Below are 17,002 nucleotides of genomic sequence, written 5' to 3'. Positions count from 1 at the left end.
TCACTGCTGCAGGGGACATCCAGGTAAGTGCTCTAGGGACCTGGCAAAGGGAAGGAGGCAGTTGCCAAGCCATTTCCCTTCAGAAAATACAGGTTGGTAGAGAGAGTGGATAGAATTCTGGCCCTGAAATCAGGAAAACATGTATTCAAATCATGCCTCAGACACTTACTAGCTATGTGACCGCAGACAAGTCATTTAATGCTTTGTCTGCCTCAGTTTCTTCATCAATAAAACAGAGATAATAATAGTACCTACCTTCCAGGTGATCTGTGAGGTTCAAATGTGATAATATTTGTAAAGTACTTAGCACAGAGCAGTAGGTGTTTAATGACCACTTGCTCCCCACCCCTAATCTTTTGATTTTAGCAGCACTGATGATTTTGGGAAAATCCTACCTTTCATTCATATGCCTACCTTTGTGGTCAGCCTTATTATGATGGACACATAGGATGTTCAGATCAGGGCTTAAATCTTTGGGAAGGATAAGACATTATCTATCTATCTATCTATCTATCTATCTATCTATCTATCCATCTTTCTATCATCTATCTATCAATATACATATATCTAAAATATAGATATGTAGATCTATAAATGTAGGTTTATAATCTATCTATTGAGGGGCAGCTAGGTAGCAGAGCAGATAAGAGTGCCAGGCCTGGAGTCAGGAGGATCTGGGTTCAAATTTGACCCCAGATACTTCCTGATTCTGGGCAAGTCACTTAACTCCCATTACCTAGTCCTTGCCACTCTTTTGTCTTAGAATTGATACTAAGACAGAAGGTAAGGGTTTAAGATATAGATATAGTTTATTTTACACCACCATCAGTTTCAAATATATCCCTTCTGTTTCCTCTCCCACACATCCCCCATCTTACAACAAAAAAGAAAAAAATCAGCAAAACCAACCAACATATCAACCAAGTCCATCATCATATGTAGTATTCTTGATCCATAATCACCAACTTGTGCAAAGTAGGGAAGGAGCAGCATTCCCAGAGGCTTTCTTCGGGGCCAAGCTTGATTAATATAATTGTACAACATTCAAGTTAGAGATTTTGTTGTTCTTGTTTTTTTATTTGCTTTTTTATACTGGCGGTATATATTATTTTCCTTCTTTTGCATACTTCACTTTGAATCAGTTTTTGAAGTCTTTCACAACTCCTCTGTAATCTTCATATTCATCACCTCTTGCAGCACAGTAATATCCCTTTATATTCATGTGCCACAATTTGTTTAACTATGCCCCACTTGATGGGCATTTCCTTTGTTTCCAGGTTTTTGCTATTACAAATAATGCTGCTATAAATATTTGGGGGTATATTGGATTTTTTTTATCATTGACCTGCTTGGAAAATGTGTCTACCAGAGGATCTCTTGGTAAAGAGTACATTGTAATCACTTACTTGTCATCATTTCTTAGCATCATTCTCAAATTGCTTTCCAGAGTGGTTTTACCAGTTCAAAGCTCTGCCAGCAATATGTTAGCATGCTTGTCTTTCCATGCCCCATTAAATATTTGCTATTCTTAGCTTTTTTCATCTTTGGGAATTTGGTTGTGTGAGGTGAAGCCTCAGAGAGTTGTTTTAATTTGCAGTTTTATTCTTACTAGGAATTTGGAGAAATTTTCCACATGGCTATTAACAATTTGTGCTTCTTTTGAGAACTGCCTACTCACATATTTTGGCCATTTTATTTACTTGCAAATGGCTTTTGATCTTATATATCTGTATCAGTTCCATATATATGTATGTATGTTTCATATTATTCTCATATCAGAGATAATAGTATTAATTTTGTTCATGCAAAATCTTTTCAATTTCATTTAACTGAAATGATCTATTTTATCTCTTACTGTTACTTCTATCCATTGGTTAAGAATTCTCTCAGCTATAATTGTGAAAGGCACTTGAGCCATTTTCTTCTAAGTTTTTATGATGTGATTTTTAAGAACAGTGTTTAGAGTCAGGAAGAGTTTGGTTTGAATTTGCATATGCCCTTTATTGTGTGACTTTTGGCAAATTATTTAATGTCTCTCAGCCTCAGTTTCTTCATCTGTAAAATGAGAATAATAATAGCAGGTACCTCTCAGGGTTATTATATTAAATGAGATAAAATATGTAAAGTTTTTTGTAAACCTTAAAGTGCTACATAAATGCTGACTATTATTATTATTATTATTATTACTAATATTCCAATCACATATCCATTTGCACTTATATAATACATTGTTATAGAAAAGAAAGGAAATATTTATATATGAAAAACCAACAGGTATATGGGAGAGGCATGGGACCTAGGGAGAGAAAGGAACAGGGGTTTGAAGGGGAAAGATACTCTCCAGCTTTCACATAAGGTTCCTGGTAGATCCATCCATGATGAAGTTTGCAAAGGTCCTGCTGTGTAGAGATGAATGGCTGAGATGAGGCCAGGTCCTCACTGTACTTCTGTTTTCTTGAGCCTAATTTTTGCTAAATTGCTTTTCAATTTCCCCAGCAATTCTTATCCAATAGGAAGCTCCCCCAAGTAATTTGTCTTCTTGGGTTTATTGAACATGGCTTATCAGAGTCCAGGTGTTTCTGGTTCTTCCTTATCTAGCCTGCTGTTCTGCTTTCATCCATCATTCAATAGTTTTGATTATTACTGTTCTGAAGCATATTTTGTGGTCTGGCTATGGTTTACCTTTTCATTTCTTTTTTTTTTCATTATTTCTCTTAAGATTCTTGACCTCTTGTTCCTCCAGAAAATTGTTTTGTCTAGATCTAGAAAGAACCTTCTTGGTAGTTTATCTGGCATAGCAATAAATCTGTATATTAATTAAGACAGTATGATAATTTATTATATTGGTACAACCCAGACAAAACATTCAATACACTTGCAGTTAAGATGTGAACTTTTTTTTTAATTTTAAGAGCATTTTGTAATTGAATTTTTGTAGTTCTTTTTGCTTATTATCCTCCCATCCTATACATATTCTAGTATGCTCCATTTTCAAGAGGAGGTTAACCATTTTTGCCCTCCATCTTGTATCTTGGGGGCAGCCCATGTTTTGAGATCCCCAACCTTCTGTGCTTTGATGAAACAAGATACATACAGTAAAGGCAATAGGGAAGTAGTTCAGAGATCTGTGTTTATTCTACAGTAGGCCCAGATCCTATTCTGCTCTACTATGTTGTAGTTCATGGACACACGGTCAGAGATTTGAAGCTGAAAGGGACCTTCTCACTCATCTAATCCAATCAACGTGTTTTCATCATCATCTTCAGTTGAGGAAGCTGAGGCAAACAGAATTTAACTGACTTGACCAAGGTTTTTACACAGCTAGTAAGCACCTGAGGCTGGATTTGAACTCAAGTCTCTCTGACTCTTGGCCTAACTAACATTCTATCCACTGGACCACCTAGATGAAGCAACTGAGGTCACACAAAGAGTAAAGGACAGAGTCAAGGTTTCAAACTTTTGGACTCCTTTTCATCGCCACCTCTTGATCAATGGACTACATTCCTGCCATCCTTTTCCCTTGTTGTCTATCTCCATTCCAAAGTGCTTTACTTAATGCTGAAAAAAAAAGCTTTAATATAAGTAATGCTCTTTTTTTCTTTTTGATTTCCTTGTCATATTCACGATGGCTGCACTGCCCTCCCATCAGAACCATTCATCCTTTGTTTAAAAAAGTACCCGAGCAAAAGAGTCAATGCATTCACCATGTTTGAAATCGTATGCCTTGTTTAGAACGTGACTCTGGTAGGAAGGAGGTAGAGGCATGCTGCCCCAAATCCTGTGAAGTCACAACTGCCCTTGAGTCCCCTGGGGACAGGACCCTGGTCTTGGGCATCCCTATCCCCATCTCCACTTTGGTGCACAGGGCATGCTTGTTTAATGAACGAGTGCCAGGGGGATGTAGGGGACAAAGTTCAGAATGCATCGAACCCAGAACACTTAGCTTCTAGCCTTGGTTCTCTTACTGACTCCATGTTTAAGTTCCCAAAAGTCAATATTCAACTAATAGTCGATCAACTCCATTGAGGCTCAGTTTCAAGACCTATAAAATGAGGATAAAACTCCTCATTTGACCCACCTGATGGGATCCCAGGAGAGAAGGAAAGATCTTTGTCAACATTTAAGTGTAATAGTCATGTGAAGTGGCAGAATCCTCAGGGTAATTGCTGAATGGTCAAGGAAGGGCCCTATTCAGTGGGGAGCCCCCGCGATGGACCTTGAAGAATAGGCAGGATTTAGAAATTAGCTGGGAGAGTGTTCCTGCTCCCAGGAGAAGGGAAGGGCATGGTAGAAGTGGGAGAAAAGAGAGGGCTGCTAACTCACTAAACACAACAGCAATAACAATTGCACTTTAATGTTTACGAAGTGCTGCACACATACACATATACAAGTATCCCTTCCACATGATGACTTTCTCGTTCATGATTTTGATATGTCGTGCATCGGCATAAAAAAATTAAATGGAAAGTTGGGGGGAGTTTTGCAGAAGCCACAGATAACATGTGAAGGCCAGTAGATGACTCGTGAAAAATTCAGAAACTCAGAAATGCATAAAATACATATAGTACTGTAAAATATCAACATCGTTTATCTTTTAAAGCCACACATATTCACACCTTCTTTTTTAAAGTTAAAATACGTAAAAAGTTAAAGTTTGGGCAAAGAATGCAAAAGCTAGCAGATAGCACTCAAAGGCTAGAAATGTGGAGAGACTGTAAACGTTTAGTAACTCATAAATGCATATAAGGTACTGCAAACATGCAATAAAAGAAAAAATTCAAATTTTTTTGCTGGCATAAAGGTAGAGCACAAACATTTTAGGCAGATTTTCCAGATCATAGGGGCACTGTGACCCTAACCCCCATGATGTAGAAGAGATACCTATCTATATAATTTGATCCTCCTAATGACTCTATAAGGTAGGTCCTGTTATCACCCCCATTTTACAGATGAGGAAACTGAGACTGAGAGGTTAAGGGATTTGCGAAGTTGTTCAGAACCTGTTCAGTTGTTTCAGTTGTGTCTCACTTCATGATCTATTTGGAATTCTCTTGGCAAAGATAGTGGAGTAGTTTGCTATTTCCTTTTCTGGCTCATTTTACAGATGAAGAGAAACTGAGGCAAACAGGGTTGAGTGACTTGCCCAGGGTCACACAGTAAGTGTCTGAGGACAGATTTCAACTCAGGAAGTTGAGTCTTCCTGACTTCAGACTTGGTACTCCATTCACAGTGCCACCTAGCTGCCTGCCCAGAGTTACCTAAGTGATAACGAACTGACAACATTTGAACTCATATTTCTGTTTCCAACTTAAGTACTCTATCAACTTAGTTCCTCATTAAAGTAGAAGGTTCTCGTGTCTCAGGGAAAGAGTGGAAGGAAGGTTGGTTCTCGTGTAGGTGTATGGGAGGCATAGCTCTGACCCATCATTGTCTCCCTGATGCAGATTGAGAATGGATACTTCGTGCATCACTTTGCTCCAGCAGACCTGCCTATGGTGCCCAAGAATGTGGTCTTTGTCATCGACAAGAGCGGGTCCATGTCTGGGAAGAAGATGAGGCAGGTAAGCTGGCCACTCCAGACAAGGAAGGACACAAGTTCACTCCAAGCCACTTCTTGTCCCTCTGGTGTACCTTCTTTATCAGCTGTGGCTCGGGGTTAAGGCTGATGCCCCTTCTGCCACTTTGAGTCAGGAAACAGCCCACATGGCGCCAGACATGCACCTTCCAGGCTCAATTCCTTATTCCCTCGGGCTTTTGTCCACATCTGCCCTCACTACCCTGATCATCTATCATGTCTTTCCTTGGACTTCTCCCCACATTCCATTTTTGCCCTCTCAGACCAGAGAAGCAATGGTACAGATTCTAGATGATCTCAGACCAGAGGACCAGTTCAACTTAGTCATCTTTGATGGACACGTATTCCAGTGGATGCCAGCGCTGCTTCAGGCCTCATCTGAGAATGTAGAACAAGCCAAGAAATTCACCTCCCTTATCTCAGCCATGGGTGGTGAGTGAGAAGCCGGGCTTCACAGGGTGGGCAGTGAGGGCTTTCTAGCCTAGCTGCTTATGGAGGGTGTTGGGTAAATCTGTTACGGATGACTTAATTTAAAAAAAAAAAGAAAGGTGTATCTTGAGAAGCTATTGAGAAGAGTGTCGGCATTTACCTGACCCCATTTGCAACGATATTCAACTTTATTTTATATTATTTTATGATATTATTTGATTGATATATTGATTGATTAATTGATATCTTTGATATTATATATGAATTATGTAAAATAATTCAACTTTATTGAAAGGACATTTAGTCAATCAATAATCTTTTCTCTACCCCCCAATACTCACACACTGGGGATTTGGGGCCTAGAATCCCAGTGGGAATTTCAACTTCTCTGTTCATTGATGCCGGCCCTTGCTTGATGTTTCTGGAAATTTTCAAGCTATACTTTGCTAACCTGTCCCGGTCTCTTGACCTCCCTCCCTTTTGGAAGCAGTTTCTAGTCTCCTTCCCTTTCTGCTTTGCCCCTGACCTTACTTCACCTTTTTTTGACTCTACACAGACTCCATCCCTCACTTCTCCCTAATCTACTTCCCCCTACCTGTCTCAGTTGGTACCAAAGCTGAGGCAGGTATGAACGGATATCTTCTCCCCAGCAACCAACATCAATGACGCTGTTCTTCTGGCTGTGAAGATGCTAGATGAGGGCAACAGGAAGGAGCAGCTACCAGCAGGGAGTGTCTCCATGATCATCCTGCTCACCGATGGAGATCCCACTGAGGGTGAGATGAGGGTGGGGAGGACTCCTTCTATTTTGGGACCCCTAAAAAGTGTGTATGTCCTGGGAGATCTTGTTCTAGGAACACCTTCCCAGAAGCTTGGGGGAAACAGAGGAGTAGACCCTGTCCCTGCCTTCAGTGAACTTATTGTCTGCCCTCTCTGGGCATCAAAGAGTTTGTTTTTTGTAGAGATATTTTGGAGGAGATGTCTATCCATATGGAGATAGAAATGGCTCTAGAGTCAAAGGTTATGGGTTCAGATCCCACCTCTGACACTTACTACATGTGTGGCCAATGGCAAGCCACTTGGCCTCTGTGGACCTCCGTTTCCTCATATGTAAAATGAAGGGCTTGAACTAGATAACCTCTGATATCTGATAAAGATAACTTTATCTAGTTTTATATTCAACAATCTCAGAGGTCCCTCCCAGCTCTGATGATCTATAGTTTTAGCTTAATATTCAACTATTGAATAACTAACCAATATGTCTTTCTTCCCTTCCTGTCCATTCACTGGCCTTTGTTGCTACAGGGGAGAAAGACCCTAAGAAAATTCAGGAGAATGTGAAAGCAGCTATAGGAGGTAGCTATCACCTCTATTGCCTGGGTTTTGGCTTTGATGTCAACTATGCTTTCCTGGAGAAGCTGGCCTTGGAGAATGGCGGAGTGGCCCGGCGCATCTATGAGGACTCAGATGCAGACTTGCAGCTCCAGGTGCAACATCCAGCCTTTGGGATACCATAAAGAGACTTCAGATAGAAGGTCATGGGTATCCTCTATGTGAGGGATGCCATGTTGTGTGCTAGGGGGTGAAGGAATTAGAAGGGAAAAGAGGATCCCTCCAGCACCTTGATTAGAACCTACCACTTGATTCCTATGTCCTTTCCCCTCTTATGGGCTTTGATTTCCTCTTTTTCCAATGAAGGAGTTAATTGGAATAGAGCAACCTTAAAACCCTTTTGAGCTCTAAAGTTCCATAGGCCCTAGGTGGCTGCCCTATCCATCATGTTTCATTCTGCCCTAACCCTTTTCTTTCCCCACAAAGGATTTTTACCAAGAGGTGGCCAACCCACTGCTCACCACAGTGGAGTTCCAGTATCCAGACAATTCTGTGGAACTGCTCACACAAGATAACTTCAGGGTCTTCTTCAAGGGTTCTGAGCTAGTGGTGGCTGGGAAGCTCAAGCCCCAGGTGGAGGATTTGCTCTCAGCTGAAGTCAAGGGCCAGTCGGTGAGTGAGGCCCAGAAATCCTTGGATGGGAGGGCTTTGGCTTGAGAGCCAGAGGACCTGGGTCCTTGCCATGGCTATATCTCTGCCTGAAATCAATCACTCCATTCATCAGCCATTTTTTTTCTATACCACCAGGATTCCCCTCTCCACTTTGTGCCCAACTCTGTACTCCTCACTCATGGCTTAGTGTGGAGAGAAGCAGGTCAAGGTCCTGCCGTTAGAGAGCTGAGAGTCTGATGGAGACAGTATTCACCCAGGAGACCATATGAGAACAATTCAAAAGAATAAACTACTCGAGAGTGTGGTATAATATAAAGTTAACAGAGAGAGAAATGACAATGGGTTCAAGTAGTGAGTTCAGACTTTCTGGGAGAGGTGAGATTTGAATTGACCTTTTGAAGAAGAGTTGATTTTGTTCAAGTAAAGGGGAGGTTTTAGCATTTAGAGGAGTGGAGGGAAAATAAGGGAGATTCTTCCAAATATAGGACAAACTATAGTTTTACAGTGTTTCCTAACAAATTCTAGAACCCTTTATTAAAGGAATAGTTTGTGAATACTTAGGAAGGGAAGAGATGCTAGATAAGAGCAGTATGGGTTGATTAAGAACAGCTCATCCCAGAATAACTTTATTTCATTTTATATAGGGTTACTGGGTTGTTAAATCAAGGGGATTTCATAGACATAAGAGAACTAGGGAGGCAGCAAGGCATAATAAATAGAGAGCCAGCCCCAGCCGCAGGAACACCTAGATCCAAGTCCTCTAACTCATGAGCCTGGACAAATCCCACTTTGCACTGGTAGTTTGGTAAGGGATTTGACAAAGTTTTTTCTTCAGTCAATTGACAAACATTTATTAAGCCCTATTACTCACCAGATAATGTGCTAGGCTCCAGGAATACAAAGACAAAAGTAAAGTAGTCCCTGCTCTCAAGAAGCTGATTCTTCTGAACAGGATGGGGTGATGTAAGATGGATGATAGATCCTGTGGTGAGGAGGATTCAGGAAGACCAGACTCAGCTGGTACCTGGTGAATTTATGACAGCTGCCAAGGGTAGTTACTAGTCAAATGATCTCTCCTTAGAAATAGTTTATTCAATTGAACAAATATTTATTAGGTGCCAACTATGAATCCAGCTACATACAGCTAGGTAGCTCAATAGTTAGAGCAGTTCTGGAGTCAGGAAGACCTGAATTCAAATCCAACCCTAGACACTTACTAGCTGGGCGATCTTAGCTGCTTAAATCTGTTTGCCTCAGGTTCCTCTTGGGCAGGTAACATAACCCTGTTTGCCTCAGTTTCCTCATTTGTAAAATGATCTGGAGAAGGAAATAGCAAACCACTCCAGGATCTTTGCCATGACTATCCCAAATGGGGTCAGGATGTCAGAAATAACTGAACAACAATGGTTCAGCCACTGTCCAAGGTGCTGGGGGTACAAAGCAAAACATGACTCAATCCTTGCCCTTGTGGAACTTTCATTCCACTGACAGGCTACCACACATGTATATACACCTCAGAAAATCAAGGTAATCTGAAGAGGAAGAGAAAAGTGACTCTCACACAGGAGGGAATTTTGTTTAGGTTTTTTCCTTTTTTTTTTTTCTTTCTCAGAGGCATTCTCATTCTCATTCCAAACCCAATGTAAATCAGAAAATCATGAATTCCAGAATAGTGATTGGCCTAGTTTACTAATATTGATTTAATGCATGTTAATTGCATGTAATTATTGCACTGCTTATTACTATTTGTTTTGTATTATGGGTTTGCTAAATGCAATTTTGTCACGTTTATGGAAAAAATGGAGGCTGATGCATTTAATGAGTATTGTAAGTTGATGAGTATAAATTCACATGGAGGTTGTTTGATGTTAGCAGTAAATCCTGAGTGTAAGAATAAGGACATTACAAGGAACTGCTCCCTTAGTATTGGCGAACTATTGGACTAGATAGTATTTTGAAATTGATCTCAAAACTCATCTGAGGAGTGGTTGGTTTTTAAAAAAAATTTTAATTAAAAAAGATTTTTAATGGGAGATGATATGTGCAGAGATTTCATGTGCTAGTAGAAAACATCAGAGCTGTGCTTAAATCAGTGCTGAGTATAGATTTCCTATATTACAAAAATATTCTAGGACCATATTGGGAATCATTTTAAGACAAAATCTTTGTCCTGGGTAAGACGCTGTAGAGGTTTGGAGTATGCATACAACAGCATTATTAAAAGGCTGGAAGATGGTTAATTTAATGGAAAATACCTTAAAACTCATTTAAAAATTTATTATTAGATCTCTGAAATCAGAAAAACCTGAATCCAGTTCTAGGTACCCTAGTTTAAGAGGCAGTTAAGTGGCATCATAATGTATAGGTCAGGACCTGGAGTCATGAAGACTTGAATTCAAATATAACCTCAGACTAGCTACCCTGGACAAGTCACTTAATTGCTATCTATTTCAGTTTCCTTGCCTATAAAATGAGGTGATTAAATTCGACAAGCCCTAAGGTCTGTCCATTTCTAAATTTATGATCCTGTGGATGTCTGAAAAAGAAGATGGGCTAGTAATATAATGAGAAAGTGGAATGGCAGAAGGAAAGACAAAGTGAATTTCTCTTCCCTGGTCTCAGATGCTTTCCTGAGAACAATCTGGAGAAGTTGCAGAAATTCAAATTTCAACTCCAGGTAAAGAAAAACTTCCTAATGCTTCAAGGCTACCAATAGTGAAGTGGAAGTTTTAGGAGTTAGGGGAGCTCTCTAAAGCTGATGTTCCTCAGTGTAAACAGAGCTCCGACTCTGGTAATGATTGGGTATACCTTAAGGTTCCTTCCAACTCCCAGATTGGGATTAATCTATGATTAAATGGCAATCATGTCAGATGAGACTTAGGGAAGGGGAAGAACAATATCACAGGGCATAGGTAGGGCCAAGCCCAGTCATTCTCTTTTCTGGTATACACTGGCTCAGTGTGATCCATCAAGGCTATAGGAACAGGGCTACTGGGTGAAAGGGGCAGAAGGCATGGATAGCAAGATCTGGTGCCTTAGCATCTTTCTAAGGTGGAAGAGGAAGAGACAGACATACCTGGTCCTGCAACATGCCAGGACCAGAGACTTTTGGACTTAATTGATGAAGGCTGTGTCAGGATGAGTGGGGGAGAGAGGGGGCAAGCCAGTGAAATGGAGAAAGATTGGATGGTCCTTCCTGAAAGGAAAAGGAGGAGAGGAAGAGAGAAGAATGATGGTCTCAGTGAAGATTCTCTGGAGCAGCAGAAAAATCGGAACCTATCAGCGTGGATAGTCCTTAAGCTATAACTCAGTGATGGGCAACCTTTTGAGCATGGTGTGTCAAAATTCACCAAAAATAACTCGGGTGGTATGTTGCTTTGAGAACAATAACAAATAATAACAAAAATTTATAATTGTAATATGTAACTGTATTTAATAAACCAAAATAGGTAAATTAATATAGGTAGAATTATCATCTATGGTACACAGAGTGTCTACACTGCACTACAGCCAATGTTTCATCCTCGGCAATGCAGTCCCATACTTCTCTGTATGCAGCCACATGCGGCTGCGTGTCATTGAAAAGGCTACGTGTGTCAGTGCTGACACGCGTGTCATAGGTTTGCCATCACTGCTATAACTGTTGTTGACAGGGCAATACTTTGGAGGGAGCAAGGACATAATTCCCCTAGTTAGTACTGAAATCATAGGGCACACACTAAGAAAGGTCATTGGCTCAATTTATCGGTTAGGGATAGCCTAACTAATAAATTGGTCATGCTTGAATAAACAAAAACAAGTCATAGGACACACATCAGGCTTGGAAGGTGGCCTGGAGCCACAGTTCAGACACTGTTTGATGCTGCATTGTCCAGCTGGGGGGGGGGGCTAATCCTAAGCAAATGCTTAGCTTCACCCTTCATCTCCCCTCCATTCAGCCCACCCAGAACTTCACCTTCCAAACAGAAGTGAATGTTGAGGACAAGGAGAAGGTGTTCCAGAGCCCAAAGTACATTTTCCACAACTTCATGGAACGCCTGTGGGCATACCTGACCATTCAGCAGCTGTTGGAGAAAGCGTGAGTATTCCTTGTCTGTGTGACCTTGGGGAAAGCATCGAGGCTCTCTGTACCTCAGTTTACCCCTCTGGGTCACTGACACCCATCAAAGAGGGGTGATCCTCTCCTGGGTAATCTTTCAGGCTGGCTGAGGGATAGAGGGGGGTGCTATTGCCTGCCTCATTTCCTAAGCAGTGGGACTAGAGTAATGAGCCCCCTTGGGGCCAGAAGGAGCAGAAAGAATGATTGATGAGAGAGAAAGAAGCCTGTCTAGGCCAGCATTGACAGCCTTGACTTTTAGTGTTTCAGCATCAGCTGATGAGAAGAAGAGCCTGGAGGCCCGGGCTTTGGGTCTGTCCCTCAACTTCAGCTTTGTCACCCCCCTCACGTCCATGGTGGTCACCAAACCAGAGGGCCAGGATCAAGCCCAGGTGGCTTCCAAGCCAGTGGAAGCGGGTAAGCAGGGAAAGGATGGGGGCTTCCCAGAGGTCAGATCCGTTCCCAGAACCAGATTTTCCCAGGTCCTTTCATCTTCATTGCCCAGGTGTCCCTCCAGGTCCCATATCTGCCCTACACTGAAGCTTAAGTACTCTACCTCTTCCCTTTATTTTTTTTCAGATAATGATTGGTCTTCTACATTTTCACTATTGGGAGGATTTCCTAGCACAGGTAAAGGCTGAATTCCATGGAGCAGAGCCATGGGAATCCATGTGGCTAGGTGATTGGGGTTACTCAGTAGTTAATGCTAAATTTGTACACAGCTTTTACCCTGAGAACAGAGTGAGCCCTGACCCTAGCCCAGCCTCAGTCCTTACCCTAACCTCAGCCACAAATAAGCTCCAACCAACTAGCCAACAAAACATACCAATCCACAATGTTGGAGAGATCTTAGGTGCCATCTGGTCCAACTTCTATCCCTACCACCACTCCTCCCCTACACACTTTCACAGAACTCTCCTAATTGTTATCCAGCCTTAATTTGAACTCTCAGGGGGCTAGATGATAACATGCTAGAATCTATATACAAACAAGATAAACCCAGGATAAATTGGAGATAATCCCACAGTGGGGTAATGAGGAATCTTACTGAGAAAGTGTGAATAATGCTATGGAACCTCTCTCTGTTGCTCCATTGTCAGAGATGCAATTGGCTGTACTTATCCTGTCTTGCTTAGAAAGAGGGAGGTGGACACGTCCTTTTTCACATTTTCCATATGAAGAAATTGAGGCAAAAGAGGCCAAGTGACTCAATCAAAGTCATTCTAGAAGTTTGTGGTAGAGAGAAGGGCTTGACTAAGATGAAATTAAGCACCTAACAGTTAGGATTAGGGAGATGAAGAGGCTTCCCATCATCTCCCTTCAAACAGCAAGGTGCTTTCACCTAAGCCAGGTATCTTCCGGGAGGTCATCGTGGAATAGAAAGGTAGGGCTGATGTCTCTCGGGGAAACACCAAAAGATTTTACAGTAAACACTTGTGAGTAGGAGACATTCTCTCTGGAGCTAGCCAGCTCATCCATCCCTTGGAGGCCAGACCTTGGGGAAGAGTACTGGTTTAATGGTTCAGACATGGGAGGACCCTGGTATCCTTTCTCTAAGGAACAGTCCTGGTGGAGAAAACCTCTTTTTGTTGGACCATATCTCTGGGGAATAAGAGCCAACTTTGTAACCTACCCTTGTGAAATCCTTCCTCCCTCACCCCATCCCCATTTCCTTTTTCAGGTTTTTACAACTTTCCACTGATGCGTTTTAGTGGCCAAGGAGTCTCAGGAGCCCTATCAGGTCTTCCAGGGCCTCCAGGGGCTGCAGGTGTCTCAGGAAACTTCTTTTATGGGAGAGGAGCACCCAGATATAATGGTAAGTCAATTAACTCAGCCCCAGAGCTTTTATTCCATCATTACTAATACCATCCTGGGACCATCATTCCCATCATTGAGGGATTAGGGGTGGGAAACCATGGTTCCTCAGCAATCCAAGAAGGCTCTTAGGAGGAGGCGAAGCTCTTTACACTCTCTGTCCTATGGAGAGTTGGGAGGACATGAGCTGAGACGCACTCAACATTCCTTACTGCCTGCTCTCAGCCTTGAGCATTGCTCAACCTGAATAGCTCTTCTCTTTCCTGACCCTGCTTCTTCTTAGCCCTCCAGAGACATGGGCAAGACTGAAAGAGAAGCATTTTCCAAATTCTTCCCTCTCTCAGCTGTTTACATCTGGTCCTCCTCCCTCCTCTATGGCTCTAGAATATTCCACTGATTTCCATTTTTTGGTTTGATTTGCCCTCTAATTAATCTGGTTTTAAAGCCTAGATTTTCAGGCATCAGTTTATCTGAGAGCACGGTCTAGATTCTCTGAAAGTGTGTGCCAGAAGGAATCTTAGAGGTCATCTGGTCCAGCCCCATTATTGTTAGATGGTGCAGAAGATAGATTTGGAGTCAGAAGACCTGAGATCAAGTCCAACTTGTGGCCACTTACTACCTATGTGACCCCGGGCAAGTCATATGACCTCATTCAGGCTCAGTTTGTTCATTTGTAAAAGGGGGGTGCTAATAACAACACCTCCCTTCCAGGTTTGTTGGGTAGATTAAATGAGATAACATCCATAAAGTGATTTTCACACCTTACAGCACTTAACAGCGGTATGCTGGAACAATTTTCAGTGTGAGCATCTCTACCAGAAATCTGCAAATGCTACAAAACTTGATTTGTTGTTTTGTTGATTTCTAGACTTAAGGGAGTGATGGAGAAAATGTTAATAATGGAAATTAAATGTAAAAGTATGATGTGAAAGGGAAAAGAAAGAAAAATTTGGCGGGGTGGGGGGCACGCAGGTTTACTGAATATATATGTGACATTGATAGAAGGAAGATTGTTCCAAAGAATCAACCCTAAGAAGAAGATGCTGTTTTTATCCCCATCTTACAGTTGAGGAAACCGAGGCAAACAGAGGTGAAGTGACTACTAGTTGCACAACTAGTAGCATTTGAGCTTAGGTCTTCCTGACTCCAGGGGCAGTGTTCTGCCCATTGCACCCCTGAGCTGCCTCACAGAGTCACAGTGGCTTCTGGAGATGTATAATTCTGGATATGAGCTCCCTGTTCTTGGCTAGCTATTTGCCTGCCATTCTCTGTAAGGCCTGGCAAGCGTGCTAAAGGGAAAAACAACATTTTCTTACTAAGTCCTTTCAAAGGTTGCAATGGAGGCAGCTAGGCAGCTCAGTAGATAGAGAGCCAGACCTGAAGACTGGAGGTCCTGGGTTCAAATCTGGACAAAGACACTTCTTCTCTGGGTGACTATGGGAAAGTCACTTGACCTTAATTGCCTAGCCCTTGCCACTCTTCTGCCTTGGAACCAGTACTTAGTATTTTTTCTAAGACAGAAGTTAAGGGTTAAAAAAAATGGGGCAATGGCTTCCTTAGGTTTGGGCCCTTGCATGGAAAGTGTTTGCTCTTTAGGTGGCTCAAGGGAGGCATTTTCTGGGTCCCTTAATCCCTGCCTCCTTCCCTTGTCCTCTGCTTTTGTCCTCTCTAGACTCTGTCTGGTGCCTTAACCCCTTCTCTCTCTCTTTTCTTCATAGCGCCGCCACCTCCACCACCTCCGGATTACTTCAGGATGGCAGAATATGGTAAAACTGAATCAGGAAAGAGCAGAGGGAATCTAAAGGGTTGGATGGAGATTAATTGGGTCAGTGGCTGGAAGACATACAGACTTTTTGTGCCTGGTCTGTCAAAATGGAGAACAAAACCATGGTGACACTGGCCATTGCCAAGGCAAAAAGTACTAGTTTAGATGGTGGGTGTCCAGACCAGGAGACCGGAGCTAGGATGAACATGAAGGTCTTTTGAAAGGAATTAAGATGACTGCTCCCAATCCCCCACACCAACTTCTCCCGCTAGCCTTTCCCACACCTCTAAGTGAGTAGATGTAAGTCTGGCTGGTCCCTTTCTCACCACTCCTAGACCCCTGCATTATGCTCCTTTATACCCTGAATATCAGGATGAAAGGCCAGAATGCAGAAAGGCCTAAATCCATAACTCCGCATGGACCTTCCTTTTTCTTTTCTTTGTAATGAGTTATTAGACATTTTTATTTTCATAGCAACTCCTTCATATATTTCTCCTTTTTCCCACCCAGAAAATGATCCCTTATAATAAATGATATAAAAAAAGGGATGAAAAATTATTCAATAGAGCTAATTAACCCATCGATCAAGTCTAATAGTTTATGATGGGTTCTGTATTGATACTCCTTCCCTCCCCCAGTCAAAGAAACTAGTTATTTTCCCAATGGGATTTGACAAGAGGGGAGGTGGAAAGGGGGGCAGGGAGAAGTGTGGAGGAGATTCAGAACAGAACTGAGGACCAGTTAGGAAACAGATATTTCCCTGCAGTCTTCTACTGCTGTCCTAGTTAAGAGGCCCATCCTTGCCTAGAACCAGTTCCAAGAAGTGTCAGAAAGAACACTGGTCTTAGAACCTGGAGACCTGAGTTCAAATCCCAGTTCCAATGTATATTACCTATACTTGGACAACTCACTTTGTCTAAACCTCACTTTAGAATATTTAGAATGGGCAGGATGATATTTGTAGCCCCCAGCTCAAAGAGTTATTATGGGGAAAGAGATCTGTAAATCAAAACATTATTGTTCTTTCTATTTCTTCCTTAGATGTCAAGTCGTCAGCTCCAGTGGTGCCAACTTTTCTTGATCTTCATCCTTGGATGCGTTCATATGAACCACTTCCTTCCCCGACTCTTCCAGAGAAGAGAGCCCCTCATTTCATCTTGCTGGGAAACAACCACACTGAGGAGACAATATGTGTGAATGTCAAAGGGTCATCCAAGACCCCACAGAATCTCATCTCAGATCCTGGGCAAGGTAAGTGACCACAGAGATGTACACACACACACACACACACACACACACACACACACACACACACACA

The 17,002-nt window shown here is 42.1% G+C and overlaps 1 protein-coding gene across 1 annotated transcript; it reads left to right on the top strand.

Annotated features, from left to right (window-relative positions):
* The first annotated feature begins 6 nt into the window (after window positions 1-6).
* Window positions 7-16,943, top strand: LOC123232593 (inter-alpha-trypsin inhibitor heavy chain H4-like). Its single transcript, XM_044659005.1, has 12 exons — window positions 7-23; window positions 5,445-5,561; window positions 5,839-6,007; window positions 6,655-6,780; window positions 7,310-7,491; window positions 7,823-8,008; window positions 11,947-12,086; window positions 12,367-12,521; window positions 12,684-12,734; window positions 13,786-13,920; window positions 15,638-15,685; window positions 16,726-16,943. The coding sequence occupies exons 2-12, from the start codon at window positions 5,493-5,495 to the stop codon at window positions 16,941-16,943; spliced, it is 1,479 nt and encodes a 492-aa protein (XP_044514940.1). The 5' UTR covers window positions 7-23; window positions 5,445-5,492.
* The last annotated feature ends 59 nt before the right edge of the window (window positions 16,944-17,002 follow it).

This window comes from Gracilinanus agilis, chromosome 1, assembly GCF_016433145.1.
Source record: "Gracilinanus agilis isolate LMUSP501 chromosome 1, AgileGrace, whole genome shotgun sequence".
Taxonomy (NCBI): domain Eukaryota; kingdom Metazoa; phylum Chordata; class Mammalia; order Didelphimorphia; family Didelphidae; genus Gracilinanus; species Gracilinanus agilis.
The sequence above is the reverse complement of the archived record's forward strand: the minus strand, read 5'-3'. Positions and strand labels throughout refer to the sequence as shown.

Excerpts from the sequence above, each read along its gene's own strand:
- LOC123232593 (XM_044659005.1), top strand. The coding sequence starts at position 5,493 with ATGGTGCCCAAGAATGTGGTCTTTGTCATCGACAAGAGCGGGTCCATG. Across the intron at positions 6,008-6,654 it reads CCTTATCTCAGCCATGGGTG|CAACCAACATCAATGACGCT; the intron begins GTGAGTGAGAAG and ends TCTTCTCCCCAG. Across the intron at positions 12,735-13,785 it reads GGGAGGATTTCCTAGCACAG|GTTTTTACAACTTTCCACTG; the intron begins GTAAAGGCTGAA and ends TTCCTTTTTCAG.